Source organism: Terrapene carolina, unplaced genomic scaffold (genome assembly GCF_002925995.2).
Source record: "Terrapene carolina triunguis isolate 2854851 unplaced genomic scaffold, T_m_triunguis-2.0 Scaffold33911, whole genome shotgun sequence".
Lineage (NCBI taxonomy): Eukaryota > Metazoa > Chordata > Testudines > Emydidae > Terrapene > Terrapene triunguis.
Window position 1 is genome coordinate 13997864 of NW_020698262.1, and position 21631 is coordinate 14019494.

The 21631-nt window shown below is 59.5% G+C and overlaps 1 protein-coding gene across 1 annotated transcript; it reads right to left on the minus strand.

Moving 5' to 3' along the window:
* Positions 1-6727: 6727 nt before the first annotated feature.
* Positions 6728-15545, minus strand: LOC113409631 (dysbindin domain-containing protein 1-like). Its single transcript, XM_026663768.2, has 4 exons — positions 15492-15545; positions 9914-10060; positions 9443-9583; positions 6728-6944 (listed from the first exon to the last, which is right to left on the minus strand). The coding sequence occupies exons 1-4, from the start codon at positions 15520-15522 to the stop codon at positions 6781-6783; spliced, it is 483 nt and encodes a 160-aa protein (XP_026519553.1). The 5' UTR covers positions 15523-15545; the 3' UTR covers positions 6728-6780.
* Positions 15546-21631: the final 6086 nt, after the last annotated feature.

The window sequence follows — 21631 nt, forward strand, 5'->3', positions numbered from 1 at the left end:
GCTACGCTGGGAAATGCCCCCCTTCGCCCGAGGCAACGGGCGCTGGGGAGCCGAGAGCGTGGTGGAAATGGGCTAACAAAATGGTGCTAATGAAGTGACGCCACCGTGGGCTCTGCCCCCTGGCCTGGCTGGCCCGCCCGGTCGGACGTTGGCAGGAGTCACTCTGGCCCTGTAGGACTCAGTGAGTCGTGGGGCAGTGTGGGGTGCTGGTAGCTGGAAGCTCCCCCAGCTCTGACCCCTGTTCTGGGGCGTGCGAGTTCCTGGGGGCCTGGCAGTGGGTCTCTTGGCCTGGGGTGTCTTTATGGCACCTCTAGCCGTGTTGCTGTTGGCCCAGCTGTGTCCTGGGTTAGCTCCTCTCTCCGGGCGGGGCATTCCTAGCTCAGGCCGATGGGGGGCGGGGGGAGGGAGGCCTCGCTTCTAAAAGCTGAGACGTGGATTCCTTCCTTGCATCGAGCCTGTGCCCTGCCCTTTCCTTGTGCCCAGGGCGAGGGGTTCGCCTGCCTTGCGGGCACCCTCTTTCCATGCTCTGGCATGGCGGAGCTTTGCGTTTGGGCCTCGTGCAGCATCCCGGCAAAGGGCGTTTCTCTGTGCCCAGCCCTCTGCCCATGGGCTCCCGAGTGAGCAGCATTCATGCTGCAGGGGCTGTGAGGGGAGGGGCATCTGCAGCAAACCCAGACCACCCCCCCCCCAGTGCAGTTCAGAAGGTGACGTTTTAGTGATGGGAGGAAGCTTTGCAAATGTCCCGTGACCCCGGCAGGCTGGGCTTCCCTAGCTCCTGTGCCTGGCGCCGGGGTCATGCCTCGCCAGCCCCTCGGCCAGGAACACAACTGACCGATTGCAGCACCTCCGCTGCTAGAGGAGCCCGCTCCAGCCAGGCCGCTGGATGGCCAACGTGCTGCCTTCCAAGTGCCTTCCCCTGCAGCCATCGATGTTTGGGCTTTGGAGTCCCTTTACTCCCGTTTCACTAAGGCAAATGCAGGCAGCATAACCCCCGCTTTGTTACACTGACATCCCCCTCTGCCTGGTCTAGTCACTTCCCCTGGCCGCAGGGGGGTCAAGCTCAGCTAGTCACCCCTGGGAGCATGTTCCAGCCTTCTTGGGCTTAGGAATTGCAGGCTGTATTCTCCAGGGCCCAGTTCGCTCCTTGCCTCCAGCACCCACTGTCTGGGGGCAGAGCTGGGCACATCTCTGTGGGGAGCAGAGGGAAGCACTGAGTCTGAGCCCTGGTCAGCGGACTGGGGCTGGTGCTATGGGGCTAAAACTACCAGTCTAGATGTGCCAGGCTCTGAACCCCACCGACTGGCCTAGCAGAAATGCCCTTCTGGGGCTAGGCACCTGTTACCTGTACGAAGCACCGCTGCTGAATTTCCTCTGCAGTAGTGAGGCTGCCACGCCAGCTGCTGTGCAGCCAGGAACCTGTCCTCCCTTCTCTGGAGTGTTGGCCTGTTACAGCAAGAACCCAGCCCAAGTGGAGGCAATGACTTGATCTAGACAGCTATGAAGAGTGCTTTGTGTGCTCCCCCTGTGGCTGCAGCTTGCCCAAGACGGGGACTTCAATAGCCAGCCCGGGCTGCGCTGCCTCGGCGTGTTTGTGACTCGTAACACCTGGAGAGCGCCAGGCGGCTCTGTCCTCCAAATGCCGCAGACGCGTGGTTTGGCACAGCTGGGCCCTCCCGGAAGCGTTCAGCGTTTCTCACCCCGACAGAGGTGTGCTCTGTTGGCTAAGTAGCTACTGTCAAATCTGTTTCCGCCCCTTGTCTGCTAGCTGGCCTCTGCGCTTCTCTGCCACTTCCAAAGCACAAGAAGCTGGTACCCTGCAGCTCTCCTCTGACTAGTGCCTACGGAAAAGGCCCTGGCTGACTCAGCAGAGCCGCCCACTGTCTGTTCGACGGCGGAGCTGCTGCCTGGGGTGAGAAAAGCATTTACTGCCTTTGACTCCCACTGGACCAGGACCACATTGTCCTTCCTCGGTGCTGGGCACGAAATTCAGTCTGTTACGCCACTGGAAGCAGCAGGCCTGCGCCGATGGCACAAAGGGCATAATGTGAAGGCAGGGGGAATTACGTGACTGGTGGTAATGGACCCTGGAGACCCTTCATTCCTGTGGCTGCTGAAGAGAAGAATCTTGCTTGATGTTCAGATCCCAGGCTGAGTTTGGGACATTGGCAGTTAGACAAATCAGGCCCCCTGATCTGGACTCCCCACCCATAAACATGAGCCCCTCGGATGGAATCCCTCTGTGACATCCCCACCCCACTGTGGCTGTCCTGCCTGTCTTTCCAGCAGTGCCACTCAGGTAGGGAGCAAGGAGGGAAGGAGAGGATGGAGCTGACGCTATTAGTATTTATAATGTATTTCCTCTCACGTGGTGGAGCTGGCGTAGCAGTGTGTGCTTGGGAGGGGGAAGGCAGCGCGAAGGAACTAGCCTTGTCTCCGGCGATCCAGCCCCCTTTTACCACTGCCCTGGGCTCAACTTGATAACGGTGGAGTTGTGATTTTAATGCAGGGTGCCAAATAAACCAAACCCCACTGTGTGGTGAGGGGTCGTTCCCTGTGTCGGCGCTTTCCTTTCTGCCACAGCCAGGGTGCTTGACTTAGCCCCAAGCACGTGTGACTAGCCCAGTGGCTGCAGGTGATGAGCCCAGCTGGTCCCAGTGCAGCATTGGAGCTGAGGCCCGGGAATACCAAGGTCTACAGGGCAAACTCCCTCCTGCCCCACCTCTGGCCAGTGCTTTAACCCTCTGCATGAGTTGCCCAGATTAGGCATCAGATCCCATGTCTGCCCTGGTGAGAGTTCATGGTTCTTGTTGAGGGACCTGCCTGCGGCCTGCAACAGCCACTGCTGATGGCTCAAAGGAGCATTGTCCCTGGGGAGAGGCTCTGAGGGGACTGACCCTCCTTGCTGTGCTGTTTGCTAGGCCAGAGCGGAGGGGTGGGGGAAATGGACCTGCTCACCTGTTAACGCTGGGAAGTCCCATTCGAGCCCACCTATGTAACGAATGATCTGTTTCTACCCCCAGCTGGTCCCCCAAGCAGGTCTAGGGGGTTCAGATCTGTGGTCCGTGATGAACGTGACTGATGCCAGCTCTGGGCTGAGCGACACAGTGGTTGACCATTGAAAGCCATGCCTTCCTGACCATCACCCCTTCCCCTTGGGCAGGAGCACGGCCCAGCAGCTGTGCTTTTCTGATCGTACCCTTCTGCACACAAGCCCCTGTCTACTTCAGGTGTGCACAGCTGGGTGCTGAGCGAGGTGGGGGACCAAGGAAACCACTGGACACGCCCCGCTGGGCAGGTGGGGATACGTTTGTTTTTTAACAGTACAGAAAGCTGCTACACAACCAATGAAAAGTACAGGACAAGGGCAGAACAGCTCAACAGCTGGAGGGTGCAGTGCGTGTGTCCTGGATGCCTGGAGCTGCCTCAAGACTTAGATTAAAACCAGCCAAGTCCTTATTGTGCCCTGCTGGCATCACAACCTAACTGCTCTTTTACTCTGGTGGCCGGGCAGCTCGGTGCCGGAGCTCCGGGGAGGAGTTTAACCAGCTCCTGCTCTGCGTGGGAGACTGTTTTTAAGGAATCCCTCCCTTGCAAGCCCCTGCATACATCAGAGTTGGAGCCTTGCTTTTCCAGGGGGCTGCTGGCACTTCGATAACTACCAGGTAGGACGCTGGAATAGCAACAGCGCCCATCTGAATGACCGCTGCAAACCAGCCCAAACTGCTACACTGGGCTCTGGAGGCTAGTGGCTCATGTGTCAGCCAAAGCCTAGCTGCACTCCAGCTGGCCTGATTTACATGACAATCAGGAGCAGCTCAACGGTCAGGCCATGAAATTCAGGGTGCAGCCCAGAGAACGGCCTGCTGGAACCCCCTCTCCGTGCTGCGTCTGAATTTCAGTGCAAGAGCCCAGCTGGGCTCAACAGGGCAGAAACGAGAGCTGTGGTTCTTCCCACCCCAAAGATCTGGCTCAGACTTTTCCAGATTTGGTAGAAGAGAGAGAGGGCACGGTCCAACCACCAGGGGCATTATTTGTAGGGCCCTACCAAATTCACGGCCATAAAAATGTGTCACGGACTGTGCAATCTGGTCTGTTGTGTGCTTTTACCCTCTATTATACATGGAGGAGACCAGCGTTTCTCAAATTGGGGGTCCTGACCCAAAAGGGAGTTGCGGGGGGGAGGGTGTTACAGTATTGCCACTCTTACTTCTACGCTGCCTTCAGCGCTGGGTGGCTGGAGAGTGGCAGGTGTTGGCCGGGCGCCCAGCTCCCCACCAGCAGCAGTGCAGAAGTAAGGGTGGCAATACCACAACCCCTCCTACAGGAACCTTGCAGCCCACCTGCAACTCCTTTATGGGTCGGGACCCCTGCAATTACAACACTGAAATGTCCGATTTAAATAGCTGACATCATGAAATGGATTGTTTTTTAAAATCCTGACTGTGAAATTGACCAAAATGGACCATGCAGTTGGTAGGGCCCTAATTATTTCACATCCCTTGACAGACGCCCCCCCCTCCGACTGTTACTAGTCTCACTTCCCAATGCTGCTGTGCACTAAAGATGAGCTTTGCAGACAGCTGGACGTGACGGGTTGTGCTGGCCACCTCTGCGTTGACTTGTTTCCCTCTTGGGAACATGGCCTCCAAGCCAGGCGACCTCGCCGCTAACAGCAGCCTGCCAAGCGCGAGAGGAACCGCAGGTTCAGACATTTGGGGTATGTGCTTGGCTGAGGAGCCAAGGGGGCGAAGCTACCATCTGTGGGATTATGACTGAACGCCTCTAGTTCAGAATCCCCCCTAAACGTAACGATACGGCAGCACCGTGGAGCCTCGGTTGGCCCCGGATAGCCACCCCCCCGCCCCCTCTGGGGGGTAGGGCTCGGTGAGGAGAGCCATTCGTGTCGGGACCGGAGTGCGGACAGAAGGGAGCCGCCTCTCACCCGTTGCGCACCGCATGTTCGTGGGGAACCTGGTGCTAAATCATTCGTAGATGACCTGATTCTGGGTCAGGGTTTGGTGCGTAGCAGAGCAGCTACCTCGTTGAAAGTCAGCCTTTGACACAAGACACAAGGGGCTAGGGGTCCTAAGCAGAGCTGGCAGTGCTGCTTCTCAGCAGGGGAAGGACAACATAGCCCCGGCCAAGACACTACTGCGCACACAGAGCCACAGGGACCGGAGGCAGCCACACGCCCACGATGCTACAGTGAGGCAAGAGACGTCAGTTCGGCAGGAGAGTTTCTTCTCCAAAGAAGAATGGCAGAAAATGAGGATTCCCCAGTTTAACCAAGGGAAGTTGGAAGGAGGGGAAGACCTGCCCCCTCCCCGCCATCCCTCCTTTGTAACTGTCTTTTAAGAAAGTTGCCAGGGCTCCGGAGGCAGCCTGGGCATTATTTGGTGCTCTGAACAAGGGAGGAGATGAAGATTACACTGCCCGGGGGGCTCGGAGGGGTGGACAGCAGCAGTTGTGAGAGGAGCCTCCGAAGACATTCTAGCACCGTCCGGCTCCCCTGCAGAACGGCTGGGCTTAGCGAGATCGGGCCCTGTGGGCGTTCAACAGGCTAAACCCACCCCCGGGAGGAGGTAGGAAAAGTTTGGTAACACATCAGATTCCAGTTGGACAGCAGCGGCTCAGAGAGTGGCAACAATTCAGTGGGAGCTGAGGTTTGAAGGGGCCAGGCCAAGATGTCCAGCTTAGCCCCGCTTGTTTTCTGTGTGCAGCGCTGGTCCCGTTCTTCTCCCAGGCCACCTCAAATCCATTAGCACGAAGCAGCTTGTGTCAGTGATGAAAGGATCAGGTAAACACAGCCCCTCCTGCCTTGCCCCAGGGCCCCCTCCAGCAGGATCTGTACATTCGGGCCCATGGTCCAGCTCGCTTCAGCCTAGTCCGGTTCTACCACAGAAAGATGTCTCTCCAACTGCCCCCGGCCCCCTGGTGCTTCCAGAGCTGGAACTCGGCTTCCTTGTAACAATGGCAAAGCAGTCATTGTAATTCAGACCCGCGGGTTCCTCGCAGCCATGTGAGTTAACGCACGCCAGTCCCACTGCAGAGTTCCTTGTGCAGGCGTGTGATGGAGCATGAGCACAGGCGGTTGTTCCGGGGTTGGCATCTCCAGCAGTGCTGCTCTTACACCAGAGCTAAAGCCCGTACAGGCGTAAGGCCACGGGGAAGAGAATGTGCTTCTAGAAGGTGATGGCTAGATCCTCCCTTGGCCGGCGGCTCCCAGGCAGCTGGGTTCTGCTCTGCGCTGCAGCACTTCACTGGGGAAGAACCAGCATGGCTGTTTGCCCTCAGGTTCCTTGGACGTTACCTCCCCCTGCCCTGGGGGAAGAAAGGGGGCTTCCCCCCCTTCCTAACTCTGCCTGCAGCAGGAAGGTTGTTCTCCAGAAAGACGCAATTCTCTCCAAACCTGCTTTTCCCTTCTGTGCAGCCGGGCTCCCTCCTGGCCCTAGGCCCTGCTCAGTACAATCCCTTCGGGGCTCTCACTACTGCTGGCCTGGCCAGGTTTTGTGCAGAATGAGCAAGAAAGGGCTAAAAAGTGCTAAGAGGGTGTGATGATGATCTGTCTCCCCCTGGAATTCCTTGCCCGGCATGGCCAGTGCCCTCGCACAGCTGCTCCACATCCTCTGGCTGCACTAAGGGGGAGCTTTGTGTTATATGGAGCCAGCAGCGCTTGCACGTCTCTCTAGGTGCAGGGGTCTGTTAAGGTCACAAACTGTCTGGAAGTGGGGGTGAGTGCAAGAGTGACCAGCCCCAGCTTGGCACCATGGCTCCCAGCCCCTATTCCTCCTGGGGCCTCTCCACGGCCAGGAACGTGTCAACAACGCCTGCTTGCAGCTCCGAATCACTGAGGTGTTTCTTCTCCCGCCCCTGCTCGCCTTTGGTCCTTGTCCAGGAGGGGGATCGCAGGTACCCTGCCCGAGGGATGGGGTGCGGGTGCAGACCTGCGTGAGAGACAGACGTGCTAAGCAGACACCTCCCGCGCCCCTGTCAGTGTTACAGGAAGGTGCTGGCCTCGGCTTGTTCCACAACAGCCACAGGACAGGCAGCAGCAGTACAAACTCCCCTGCTCGCTTGTCTCCTCCCCCCGCTCCTGAGGGACCAGCTCTAGGCGGCATTCAGGCCCCGAGCCCCAGGATCGCTGGTGAGCTGTGGCCCTACAGCCATAGGGAAGTGGAGTGAGACCCTCAGCTCCTTCCACAGCCAGGAGCCCAAATCGTGAGCACCTTTGTTTAAAACCTGCTGGGCCTGACACTGCCCTAGCAGCCGAGAGGCCAGAGGCCTGTATCTTATTGCCAGAGCCATTCAGTGGGTTCGGCCCCATTGTACAGGGGTGTGTCACAGCTGCCTGAAAGCTCTGCAAGAACTATGGGGAAACTGAGGCACGGAAAGAATCTGTGTCTTGCCTAAGGTTACACCAGAAACCTTCCCAGTCCTGTGCCCTGCCCCACCTGCCTGCGTGAGTGATGGCACACATTCATTGGCTAGTTGCAGGTCCTGCTGTGGTAACTGCATGTGCAAATCACACAGTTTGGAAATTGGCCCATCTGCACTAATGCCTCAAAGCACAACCATCTCGTCTGCAGGAGGCGGGCCTAGAGATTGGGGGCGGGGTGGGGCAGAGTTACAACACTGACCTCTCGGACAGTGCTGGCCAGAGCCCTGTAGCACTGGGGTGTTAGCGTGAGCCCCGGTTACAGAGCGGGGGGGATTTACACACAGTCACGAGGCAGTGACCGAGCAGAGCTAGGAACCCAACCCTCACGCCTCCCAGTCCTGGGTGTGCGTGTGAGCTAGAGCCAATGCAGGGCCTTTCCGTTCACTCCTGGCCACGGACGTGTGGTTCACCTTCCCCTTGCCTCGGCAGTAAGGGACTCGGCGCAGAGTCAGAGTGGATTTGTTACCATGAGTCTACGTGGGCAAACCCTGAACAGCTCCTTGTGCCCATCTGGGGTGGGCACCTGGCCTGGCAGGTGCTGAAGCATCTTCCTTTCAGGGCCTGGGAGCGTGAACGTGGTGGCATTTGAAGTGCATTTTACACACACGCCTGGTGCCTATGCTATGAGTGCCTGCCCACGTGCTGTGTCGCAGGAACAAAGCTGCAGCAGGGAGCTACCTCCGGCTCCAGCCATCTCCCTAGTTAGAGTGCAGGGGAGTTCTGCTAATTAATTCAGGTCACGTGTTCCCACTGAAGATGCTAAAGGGGCTGATTTACATATTCATTCAATCTGCTTCACCAGGCTGCAGCTGCTGTTTCTGCACCGAGACAGACGGGTGGAGCAGGAGCCTCAGGCAGATGGGTTCTGGGGGTACGGAACAGGTGGGAGCCCCCCAGAATGCCCAGGGCTGCACGCGTTCTCAGACAGTGGATCCATGCTAGTAGCCTGTGCAATAGAGCACTTCCTTCCCGGGCAAGTGGGGAAATGCAAGTCCCTCACCCCAGAGTAACAGCCTCCCCTCGGATCCCCTGGGCTCTGCCCTGCCCTGCCCTCCAGCCCAGCATTGCAAAGCATAGCATTGTGGGCTACCCATCTCCTCAGACAAAGGGCTGCGACTGAAGTGAGACTATGTGAGACTGCACCCCACCCCTGGGGCTGTCCCAGGAATGGCACCTCACCTGCTGCAGACAAAGCAGCAAGCCCCAGTGTGCAACCTCCAATCCACTGATGTAGGCGTGCACATGCGCTCCTCCCTCACTGCCCCACGCTCACCCATCCCCCCACGCACACTTGTGCCCATAACTACTGCAGCCCCACACCCCGGCCCGTGTGCCCTCGGGTGCCGCAGGGGCTGGCCCAAGCCCTCTGACAGTTACGTGATGGAAGGGAAGAGCCTCCCGTGGAGCAGCGATGCCCCGTGGAGACGCCCCTGTCAAGCAGTATTGATTTGCTCAAGATGCATGGCAGAGCTGGTGCATTTAATGAGGCCCCCCCCGGTGCAGCCGGGTGAGCAGGTTTCACAGCCCTGCCGCACTCTGTCACAGGCTACGGCCCACGCTGGGGTGGGGGCTCCAGGGCTGGGTGGGGTTTGTCTGCAAAGGCCTGGATCCAAAAACCCTCCTGTCGGCCCTGGGGCCCAGGCGGCGCTGGAGGAACAGGTGATGTGCAGCTGATAGATAAGGGCTGGCCCTGCCTCTCTGCTCCTGGGCCTTGCTGCTGCTTTTACCAACGAGGCCGGCTGCACTACAGGCAGCTCAGGGAGACGCACGGACCACAGGAAGGATGTGCTGATCCCCTGCTGGCTGTGGCTAGGGGAAGCAGCGAGGGGGCCACACCCTAGCTGGGGCAGGCCTGGGTATTGTGTTTAGACATTGAGCTCACCAGGTGCTGCCTCGACCCCCACCCCCACCCAGCTGGAAGGGGCCGGGACAGCAGGTAAGTGGGGTTGTCCCGGTGTGCGTGTGGCAGGCCAGGCTGCCGGCCCCCGGCCTGGGCACACTCACCGGCAGGGGACTCGCTGGCTACGTTCTCATCGTCGGAGTCAGCGAAGACCTCGGCGAGCTCCTGGTCCGACATGTCCGTCAGCTCGGTCAGATCCAGCAGGTCGAAGTGCACCTCCAGGGAGGACACGCTGCTCAGGGGCTCTGAGGAGCAGAGGTGACAGCTCAGGGATTCGGGGCCAGAGTCCCTGCCCTGCTTCCCTCTCCTTCCCCATGGCAGATCCTGCCTTCTCGCCGTGTATCCACAACTGGGGAATCTCCCCTGGAGTCTGTCTGGGGGAATGAGCCCCTGGAACCAAGACAACCCCTCCCCGGCTTGGGGCCCTGGGCGGGAGGAGCCCCAGCAGGCGAGCCTGGGGCCGGGCTGGGCCCAGGGCAGGGGGAGGAAGGAGCCCCGGGGGCAGGCCCTAGGGAAGGCCTGGCTGGCTGCACAGCTGTGAGCCGGGGGGGGGCAGGACGCTGCCTTGTACTCACGTCTCCGCTCGGCGACCTGCAGCAGGCCGGAGCTGGGGATGGGGATCCCGCGTTGCTCCTCGGCAGGGGGGCTGGGAGGCTCCTCCACCGGCCCATGTGCCGGGATGCCTGTGGCTCGCTCCAGCGCTTGGGCTTCTTTCACCCGTTCTATAATCACAAAGTGCTGCCGGTGTTAGATGCCCAGACACCCAACCCTGGGCTCTGCACCCTCTGCCCACCACCCCACTCGTGCAGGGGCGAGGCCCCCGAACAGCCCCCGGCTGCTCCAGCACACTCCTGCCTCTGGGACTTCCATCAGCAAGGTGGGGGATGGGGAGAGAGACCCCTCCTGGGTCACACGTGGCTACCAGCTGCCTCTGACCCTTGCCAGCTCCCTCCCTCGGGTGCTCTGGCACTGCCAGTCCCGGTGGCTCCGGGGCACACATCTGGTGCAGCTTTCCAAGCCGAGGAAAGCCATTTTGAAATGACAGGATGGGGGGGGGGTCAGGGAGGCTCCGGTCTCTGCCCTCATCCCCACACCAGAGAGGAGGGACTCGCACACGGAGCAGTTCAGAGAGCGCAAGCCACTGTGCTCAGCCCCACAGCGACTGGGGGAGACGAGAGACCAGACGGCAATGGGATGAAAGGACAGTTCCAGACACTGCACTGCCTAACACGTGGCGAGAACCCCACCCTGGCTGTGGGAGGGGGCAGATGGACCTGTAGTTGCAGGACGCCATGGGGATGGGTGCAGTACCCACAGCTGTGTGCCCGTGGCCTGCAGCTCCACACGCCCTGCCCTGCACAGGGACCCTTTGTGTCAGTGAAAACAAAAGCGGAGCTTGTTCTGGGGAGGCCTGGAAGCCTGAGATAACAGGCGGTTTGTCTTAGGGGGAAGCAAGATCCAAGGGGTGACGGCGCTGAGCCAGACCCTGCACTGACTGCTCGCCCGGGTGCTGGGGCTGGCGCTTTCCCAAGGCAAACTTGTGGGGCAGGATGCATCAGTGATGCCAGGAAGCCACAGCAAGAGGCGTGACTTTGCCTGTCACCACCAGCACATCTCAGAGCAGGTCAGCCCTGAGCGGGATCAAGAGGCCGGCAGGGAGCCCGCCGGGCCAGATGTATCCCCTAGGAGCCCAGGGAAAGGTGAACAGCAGCCAGGGGCCAGCGCTTCCATTAGGTGACCCTAAGCGGTCGCCTAGGGCGGCAGGATTTGGGGGGCGGCATTTTGCCGTCCTCAGCTGCAATTCAGCGGCGGGGGGGGGCCTTCCGCTCCGGGTCTTCGGTGGAAATTCGGCGGCGGGTCCTTCACTCGCTCTGGGACCCACCACCGAAACGCCCCGAAGACGCGGAGCGGAAGGCCCCCCGCCGCTGAATGCTCTGAGGAGGAGCGCTGCCACCTAGGGCGGCGAAAACCCTGGCGCCGCTCCTGACGGCAGCATGCTGTGGCCTGCTCTTATGAGGGGACAGGAGACACGCTGGCCACGGGCACACAGCAGAGGAGGGGCAGCATGCGCAGGGGACAGGGCCTGCACGGTGCTGGGCATGCAAGGACGCAGCTGTGGCGCGGTCACTGCTTTTCACGGTGCCTTGTGATTAGGGCCAGCAGGGGACTCGGGCCTTTGTGCGTCCTGGGGCTGGAGAGAGGGACCAGGAGGGAGTTGTTGTTTAGGGGGCTTAAGGGTTTTTTCCCCCCGTCTGAGCTGGGTGCCCCTGAGCGCTGGATCGGAGCACCAGGGAAAGCTGGGTGGTGGGAGGGAAGGATTTGTAATCAGACTGTGTGTGTTTGTTAACTCCTGTTCGATTTTACTGCTGGAGAAACCCCTGGGAGAAAAGCTGTTGCTGTGAAAGATTCCCCACCGCCCCAACGGGGCCTGGGGGAGACTGACAGTCTACATCCCTGAGACCTCCAGCACAGGTGCCGGCAAACCCCAGGACCTCCAGACGTAGGTATCCTCGCGACAGCAGCGCTAGGGCTATTATCGGAGTCGGGCGCCAGCGTGCTGGGCGTTCCCGAGGTCATAGTATTGTTAACAAGCAGGACACGCCCCACGTCAGGCCTTGTCTGTGCATCACACCGTAGCACACGGGCCCACAGGCCCACTGAGCTTGCACCCTGTGACGCTGGGTTGGGGCCAGGAGCTGCAGCCATCTTTCTGGAGTGGACCTGAGACCCCAGCCCTCGCCCGAGCAGCTGTTCCGCAGGTCATTCTGCTCCGGGTGCAGTGACTTACCCGGGTCAGGCAAGGGGAAGGAAGCACGGGACTCCGGCTGCTCAGGATGGTGCCTGGCCACGCGGGTTTCAAATGCATGCACGGGCCTGAAGGGGAATGTGCTGGAGGCAAGCGAGCCAGCGAGACTGAAGCAAGGGAGCTCGTTCATGCACGTGGGCTGCACTAGAGCTACTCAGGCATGCGCTGGGCCACGCTGAACAGACACCTACGCATGCAAAGAGCTTGTGGACCCCCGGCTACATTCACTGTCACCAGACCAGGCCTGACTGCTCCCACTGCCGTGTGCGGGACTCCGCTGATCAGACGGGTGGCCTGTAGCCCTCCGGATGCAGGAAGCCTGTTCTTTCCCCAGGTCTCCGGCAGCTGCCACCCTGCATGGGAGGCTGCATAGCTGCACCAGCTGAATAGCTCCGAGAGGAGGCCTGTGGTTCCTGCTGTAGGGATGGGGTCTCCCCCACCAAGGGTGTCCCCTTTAGGAAACAGCGGGCAAAGGGGGAGCCTTTAAAATCAATTCTGAACCGGCAGAGCGGGCAAGAGCGGGTCATTGGGGCCCAGGCAGGGAGCAGGCCAGTGGGAAGGCAGAGCTGGGCAGTCAGGCTCAGGGTAGGGCTGTGTCCAGTGACCCCACCTCTCCCTGTGTCCACGGGAGCTCTCCTGGCTGTCAGCACTTGGACGCTCGGGGGGGGGGGTCGCACAGGACGGAGGGATGGAGCGGAGATTAGAAAGAAGGGCTTGTTGCTGCAGTTCCTGAGGTCAAGGCCCCACCCCGCTGTCCTCACAATGGGGGCTCATGGGCAAGGGTGTCTCCGCACTGATCTCCAATGGGAATATATTAGCCAGACCAATGGAAATCCCTCCCACCCTGACTGAATCCAGTAGGGTGACCAGATTTGAGAGGGGCAGTCCTGATATTTGGGGCTTTTTCACATATAGGCACCTATTACCCCCCACCCCGTCCCGATTTTTCACACTTGCTAGCTGGTCACCCTAGAATCCAGGCAGAAGAGCTGGGGGGAGGGACGGTGCTTGGCCACGGGGTGACGGGATGCTTAACACTTCCCTTAGCAATGGGGATGGGGGGGGACCTTCAATTCAGCCTAATCTGGGCAAGGGCTGTAGGAGCCTGTGTGGATGGGGAGGGCAGCATGCTCCTGAGCTGCTGGTGATGAAGGGGCCCCATGCACCTGGGGGATGGCTGGCACACATGGGCACGAGCTACGTGCCCCGATTCAGCCCACGTGGGGCTGGGATGCGGCCCAGGAGACCTGGTGCGTGGAAGGGGATCCACTCCCCGTGGGGTGGAGTTCAGAGCCCGTTCCCCTGCTGAGAAGGAGACACATGTCCTGGAGAGCAGGGGCCTGTGCTGTGCTGGCTGTCAGGACCTCTAGGTAGGTGGGGTTCTGGAGTTCAGGATACCAGTGCCTGGACGCCTCGCCTGCGGCAGCTAACGTCCCCAGGGCCTCGTTAGCATGGGTTACACTGGCTTATAACCCTGGTACGTTCAGCCTGGAGACTGAACACACCGCACTTCGGGAGCCAGGCACCAGCATAAAGGAACCTGTTTAACTGGCTCAGCTCCAGCCATAAAACTGTCTCCCAGATCCAGTGCCCTAATTTACCGGCATAAATCCTGGCCCCGATCACTCATGAAATACATGCAGAGCTGCTTCGGCTTTGTTCTGTTCTCTCACACTGCAGGCACATGCCCCTCCCGGCAGAGAGACGACAGCCTGGCCCAGGAGACAGGTGCTGTGCAAGCCTCTGGCACACACAGCTGACCTGGCCTGCGGCCCCTTCCCAGCCTCACCCCCTGACCCCACACCTCGGCCAATGCACCTTCGTCCGAACCTGCAGCTCCTTGTGATGCTCCCGTCCTGCAGCATGGTTAGGGCCCCTCAATCCCAACCCGCATCCCCCCCCCGAAGCCCCTTCTGAGCCCAGGCTGCAGGGTTGTACTGTGGGTGAATATCAAACTGGGAACCAGGCTGAGAAAGTTTTCCCTGCGCCACAGTCAGGATTCAACCCCCCTTTCCAGAGGGGAAAGGCTGGTCCCTCTACCCAGCGGGACCCTGATTCTAGCTTTAGAAATGGGTTCTGTCCTCCACCTCCTGCCATCGGTGCCCCCACAGCTGCACCCTGGGGGGGGGGGGACCTGGGATCAGTGTTACTCCAACCTGTCTCTTTTGCTGACTCATGTTAAACTGCAGCGTGGGCTGGCTCCACCAGGATGATCCAGACAAACCCCCTGGAACCCTCCACATCTTGCCCTGTCTCCTCTAGGCCCCAGGGGAGCCCTGCTGTCCCCTACAGGCACCACGGCTCCCCTATGGCTCAGGCCTGCCTTGACACAGACACAGGGAAAGCCTGGGACATTGTGTGGCTCTCTGGGGCCCTGAGACACAGGGCAACGCGGCACCAGAACGTGAAGGTAAATTACACACACCCCAGGCACCAAGACACATACACACTTCGTTGTGTGCAAACCACGCACACCACGGCATACACACAGCCACGTGCCAGCCCCACAGGCATTCCATGTGCACGTGCAGCCCACACCCTCCCACACTACAGGCACCACCCCACTGCGCACACCCCCCTGCAAACCCCACACGCCCCGGACACCCTGCATACCTGACCACACCCATGCACACAACTACCACCCCGCCCCCCCCCATGCACACCCCCACTAGCCGCATCCCGCCCCCAGCCCCGCACCAGACAGCAGCACACTCCCCCCCCGCCATGGGCCACTCCCACGTCTGGCTGCGCTGCCGGGGCCGGGAGCTCCCGGCTGGGCCCCACGCAGCGCCGGCGAGATGCCGAGCTACCCCGGCCTGGGACTCTAGCGCTGCGCCCAGGGGTACCGGCAGCTCGGCCCCACACACCCCGGCTGGGCTTTGCTCGGGAAACCCGCCGGGTAAGGCCATTGGGGCGGGTCCCCGCGGCGCTGCACGGGCTGGCTGCGGAGCCGGCACCTGCCCCGGCCGGTGACACGCCCTGGAGGGGCCGCGGGTCCTTCCCGTGCCCGGGGAGTCGCTTCCTCAGCAGAGGCGGCGGTGATGGGCGCGGGGCTCCGGGCTCGCCCAGCAATGCGGGGAGCAGCCGCCTCCCCCCAGCCGAGCCCGACACACTCCGCGCACGGTGTCCCGGGCCTGCCGCGAGCCCCTGCGGGGGGAAGGAGGCGCCGGGGACGGGCGGGGGACGAGACCCCGGGCGGGGAGCGGACCCGGTTCCCTGCGCCCGGACCAACTTTCTCTGGAGTGGGAGCCCCCCAGGACCCCACCCCGGGGAGCGGAGCGGCCCCTTCCTCCAGCACGGCGCTGCCCGCCAACACCCGGGGAAGTGCCCGAAAAGCCGCCACGTACCTGGGGTCCCCGCCCCACCTGGAGCCTCCATCCGGCCGGGGAGCTGGGGGCTGCGTCAGGCCGAGCCGCAGCCTCGGTGTCCCCGCAGCACCGCACCCGCGCCGGCTCGCATGGCCGAGCTGGGGATCAGCGCCCGGAGCCGGCGCCGCATCGCCACTGAGCGGAGCGGGGCGGGGCCCGCAGCGGGCGGGGGGCCGACGCTAGCAGCAGCCGGGGACGGGGGGGCGGCGAGGACAGGTGCAGCCCGGCCCCCAGGCGGCGCAGCCCGGCCAGCTGGGGGCAGAGCGGGCGCCCCAGGCCGCAGCTCCCTGCAGCCTTTCCCAGCCCCCCCAGACGCTGCTCAGCGATGTTGCTCCCCCCGCACGGCGCGTCGGGCTCTGTAGCAGGTGAAATGCTGAGCGGACCGGCTGCCGGCTCCCGGGGTGCGCTTCCCTCGGCGGGGCTGGCCCTGCGGGGGCGCTGGGGCAGGGCAACCGCGCCCGGACGTTGGCTCAGGCGAAGCTGCAGCTCAAGAAAACAGCCCCCGCCTTGGAGGCGATGAAGGACCCCGGAGGGTGATGGGGGAGTCTCAGCTTTTCCAGGGGTGAAGGACATACTGGTGGGGTCCATGCGGACACCCCCCAACTGCCCTCCTTGCTCCAACCTCCCCATGGGGCGCTGCCCCTTCTCTGCACCCCAGCCTCTGGAGCAGCCTCCTGCCCCCGGTTTGGGGTGGCCAACTCTCCAGTATTGTGCTGGAGCCTCCAGGAGTTAAAGATTACGTCATGTGCTGAAACCTCTAGTAATAGGTCCCACCAAAATTGGCAACCTTACCCCACTTACCCATCTCCCCTTCCCACATGGCTTTGGCCCCTTCATTTCTGTAACTGCAAACTCTTGAAGGTACCGGTTGCAGGAAAGGCCAGGGGTCCCAGGCTTTCTCACAGCCAGAAAGGGGCAACGCCTCCCTTGGAGAGGGAGTCTGGAGCCCCTGGTGCAGGAGGAGCAGCGGGTGACGTGTATTCCCCGCATCCCCAGCAGGAACAGGTGCACACACCCTGGGCAAGGGTGGGCCCCCATCGCTGGAGAACAGGCAGGCAGGCTTGGCCTGGGTGGAAGCTGGAAGGTGTGGAGGATGGGGCTTGCTGATACGGCTTGAGGAGGAAAGGACCAGGACAGCAGGACACACAGAACCCAGAGGAAATGAAGATGCTGTAGCCACAGACAGGCTTGGGAGCCAGCATCAGCACCGTGGCAGGCAGGGTGCCATGGGAGGGGGAACTAGGAGCTAGGAGGGAGGAGCGCCCGGAGGGAAATCTTAGGGGATGCCAGGCTCAGGGAGGGAGCTCGGGCTGAGCTGTGGGGTTGTTTCTGAGGCCTGGTCCACACCTCAAAATTAGATGGCCCCAGCCCCTGCCTCGGGACTGTGAACAAGTGTGTGCCCTGTGTGACGTAGTTAGGCCCACCTGACCCCACAGAGGTGCAGCTAGACCTACGGGAAGGATTCTTCTGGCGACCTGGCTGCTGCCTGTCAGAGAGGTAGATTAACTACATTGACAGAAGAACCCCTTCAGGCAACGTACAAAGCACCCGCGCTGCAGCGGCACAGCTGCCGTGGAGACGTCAGCTGCGTTACCTATAAAGCCAAGCCCCAGGCCAGAAGGGCAGTAAGACCCAGTCGTCCAGGGGCTAGCACAGGAACAAGGGGAAGTGGTTTGGACCTCCCCTGCTCAGGGGCTGTGGGCAGCCTTCAGAGGTCCTCAACTTGCGTCCCTGCATCAGTGGCCCCGATGAAACTTTGCTGGGGTGGAGACTCAGGCATCAGAGAGCAAGGCCACAGGCCTTCCTGGTAATGATATTGCATGAGCTGTCGGACTAGCTCTGATGAATAAATCCAAATACCTGGAAAAGGGACCTAATGGAGCAGAGCACAACGTCCCAGGCAGGGCAGCCGTTCATGTTCCACCGGCTAGACTCGTGTCACCTGCAGCCAAAGTGCTGACACAGTCCTACCCAGGAAGAGCAGTGGATTGGCAAATGAAAGCTAGCTGTGCTCTGGCCCCCACGCTGTCTGATGGCCCAGATCTCCTGGGTCCCTGGCCTGTGATTCCCGTTAATGCAGGACATTCAAAGGCATCCCCCTGAGTCCCCCAATTCCATCCCTCCCACACACCCTACCAAGAGCAGCACCTCCTGCTGGCTGCAGCTGTGGGGGCGGGGCTTGGTACCCTGCAGAACCCAGCCCCAGGATTTGAAAATTCGTGCTTTGGAGACCTTGCTGGGCAATTAGTGCAAATTGCAGCCATCTATTGTGGATGCTGTTTTTTCCTGCTCAATTCTTACGGTGCCTGACTAACAAATTGCCCTGCGTGTAGCTGCAACCTACCCAGTGACCCTCTTCAAGCAAACTCTGAACAATAGTAACAAATGCCCCAGCCTGGCCAGCGTGGAGATGCTGCCTGAGAAGAACAGGGCTCCAGCTCATCTCCAGGAGCACTGAGCTCATCCCTGCACAGGGTCAATTCACAGCAGTGGCCAGAGCTCAGAATAGCCAGCAAGGCTGGCAGTGCTGTGGGCAGTGCGGGCTGACACGTGCTGCAGTGGGGTGGGCTGGGTCCTCTCATCTAGGCTGACAGGCAGGAAAATCCTGCACGTCTACGATAAGAACTTTTGTTCAAGTTTTCAGTGTATAATGCACCCACAGGGCATTGGCTACCAATGTGTCCCAGGAACACTGCGTCCCTGTCAGAGACACCTCCCATTCAGCATCTCCTTGCAGAATGGTCTTGGGCCAAGTGAGTCCCAGTTCCGTCACTGCAAACACCCTTGGGATGCCAGCCTAAGGGAGGCAGACCCCCAAACACAAAGGACTTCATACAGCAGAGGCAACACCATTAATTGCATCTGGAAACTAGTTGGAAGCCCTGGTGTAGCATGCTCCCTGTGTCTAGCCCTGCTAGGCAAGAAGACAGCTGCATCCTGTATCTGCTGAAGGTTATGAGTGGCCTTTGGGTGTAGTGCAGGGGTGGGCAAACTGTGGCCCGTGGGCCAGATCTGGTCCACCACCCATTTTAAGCTGGCCCTTGAGCTCCCGCTGGGGAGTGGGGTCTGGGGCTTGCCCCGCTCCACACGGCTCCCAGAAAGCCGCAGCATGGCCCCCCTGCGGCTCCCAGAAAGCCGTGGCATGGCTCCCCTCCAGCTCCTACATGCTCCAATGGCCCCCTCCGGTGCTCCAATGGGAGCTGCAGGGGCAGTGCCTGCGGACGGGCAGCATGCAGAACCGGCTGGCTGTGCCTCAGCTTAGGAGCCGGAGGAGGGACATGCTGCTGCTTCCAGGAGCTGCTTGAGGTAAGCGCCGCCCAGAGCCTGTACCCCTGAGCCTCTCCCTACGCCCCTAACCCAGCCCTGATCCCCCTCACGCCCTCTGAACCCCTCGGTCCCAGCCCAGAGCACCCTCCTACACCCCAAACTCCTCATCCCCAGCCCCACCCCAGAGGCCCCCCTCCCCGCATCCCAACCCCAATTTTGTGAGCATTCATGGCTTGCCATACAATTTCTATTCCCAGATGTGACCCTCAAGCCAAAAAGTTTGCCCACCCCTGGTGTAGTGCCATGCAGAGTGCATGCTGCATGCTCCCGGCACTGTGACCAGGTTTCTTTGAATCACGTGAACGTCACATCAGAAAGGTGCCTGTGCAGTGGCATCTCAGGTTTTATCATCTGTTCTTACTATGACTTCCAGATCCACACTGCTCCCCTTTGAAGTCAGGGGGAAGTCTATTAACTGCAAACTCCCGCTGGGACCTGAAAACCCAGCTGTTCCTTCCACCCCTGACCTCCTCCCCTGCCTTCCCATACTGAGGGTTCTGCGTTTAGAACGTTCCTGACTGACAGTGCTGCTGCACAGCGTGGGCCTGACTCCGTCTGGCTCTCCCATAGCCGTGGGGTGTCTGAGGAGATGCTCGTTAGCCTTAATGCTGCAAATCATAGAATATCAGGGTTGGAAGGGACCTCAGGAGCTCAAAGCAGGACCAATTGCCAACTAAATCACCCCAGCCAGGGCTTTGTCAAGCCCGATCTTAAAAACCTCTAAGGAAGGCGATTCCACCACCTCCCTAGGTAACCCATTCCAGTGCTTCACCACCCTCCTAGTGAAATAGTGTTTCCCAATATCCAACCTAGACCTCCCCCACTGCAACTTGAGACCATTGCTCCTTGTTCTGTCATCTGCTACCACTGAGAACAGTCTAGATCCATCCTCTTTGGAACCCCCTTTCAGGTAGTTGAAAGCAGCTATCAAATCCCCCCTCATTCTTCTCTTCTGCAGACTAAACAATCCCAGTTTCCTCAGCCTCTCCTCATAAGTCATGTGCTCCAGTCCCCTAATCATTTCTGTTGCCCTCCGCTGGACTCTTTCCAATTTTTCCACATCCTTCTTGTAGTGTGGGGCCCAAAAATGGACACAGTACTCCAGATGAGGCCTCACCAATGCCAAATAGAGGGGAATGATCACATCCTTTGATCTGCTGGCAATGCCCCTAATTATACAGCCCAAATGCCATTGGCCTTCTTGGCAACAAGGGCACACTGTTGACTCATATCCAGCTTCTCGTCCACTGTAACCCCCAGGTCCTTTTCTGCAGAACTGCTGCCTAGCCATTCGGTCCCTAGTCTGTAGCGGTGCATGGGATTCTTCCGTCCTAAGTGCAGGACTCTGCACTTGTCCTTGTTGAACCTCATCCGGTTTCTTTTGGCCCAATCCTCTAATTTGTCTGGGTCCCTCTGTATCCTATCCCTACCCTCCAGCGTATCTACCACTCCTCCCAGTTTAGTGTCATCTGCAAACTTGCTGAGAGTGCAGTCCATGCCATCCACCAGATAATTAATGAGATATTGAACAAAACCGGCTCCAGGACTGACCCTTGGGGCACTCCTCTCGATACCGGCTGCCAACTAGACATGGAGCCATTGATCACTACCCATTGAGCCCGACGATCTACCCAGCTTTCTATCCACCTTATAGTCCATTCATCCAGCCCATACTTCTTTAACTTGCTGGCAAGAATACTGTGGGAGACCGTATCAAAAGCTTTGATAAAGTCAAGGAATAACACATCCACTGCTTTCCCCTCATCCACAGACCCAGTTATCTCCTCATAGAAGGCAATTAGGTTAGTCAGGCATGACTTGCCCTTGGTGAATCCATGCTGACTGTTCCTGATCACTTTCCTCTCCTCTAAGTGCTTCAGAATTGATTCCTTGAGGACCTGCTCCATGATTTTTCCAGGGACTGAGGTGAGGCTGACTGGCCTGTAGTTCCCCGGATCCTCCTTCTTCCCTTTTTTAAAGATGGGCACTACATTAGCCTTTTCCCAGTCATCCGGGACCTCCCCCAGTCGCCATGAGTTTTCAAAGATAATGGCCAATGGCTCTGCAATCACATCCACCAACTCCTTTAGCACCCTTGGATGCAGCACATCTGGCCCAAGGATTTGTGCTCATCCAGCTTTTCTAAATAGTCCTGAACCACTTCTTTCTCCACAGAGGGCTGGTCATCTCCTCCCCATACTGTGCTGCCCAGTCCAGCAGTCTGGGAGCTGACCTTGTTTGTGAAGACAGAGGCAAAAAAATCATTGAGCACATTAGCTTTTTCCACATCCTCTGTCACTAGGGCCTGGTCTACACTAGGACTTTAATTCGGATTTAGCTGCCTTAATCCGAATTAACCCTTCACCCGTCCACACTACAGAGCCAGTTAATTCGAATTAAAGGGCCCTTTAAATCGATTTCTGTACTCCACCTCGACGAACGGAGTAGAGCCTAAATCGATTTTGTTAATTCGAATTAGGGTTAGTGTGGACGCACACCACCGAATTACTGTGTTTAAGTTAATGGGGTAGTGTGGCCGCACACCACCGAATTAATGTGGTTTAAAACCGAATTAAGGTGCTTAGTGTGGCCGCGCACAATCGAATTTATACAACCTGTTTCCCAAATTCGAATTATCTAAATTCGGATTAATCCTGTAGTGTAGACATACCCTAGGTTGCCTCCCTGATTCAGTAAGGGGCCCACCCTTTCCTTGACTTTCTTCTTGTTGCTAACATACCTGAAGAAACCCTTCTTGTTACTCTTAACATCTCTTGCTGGCTGCAACTCCA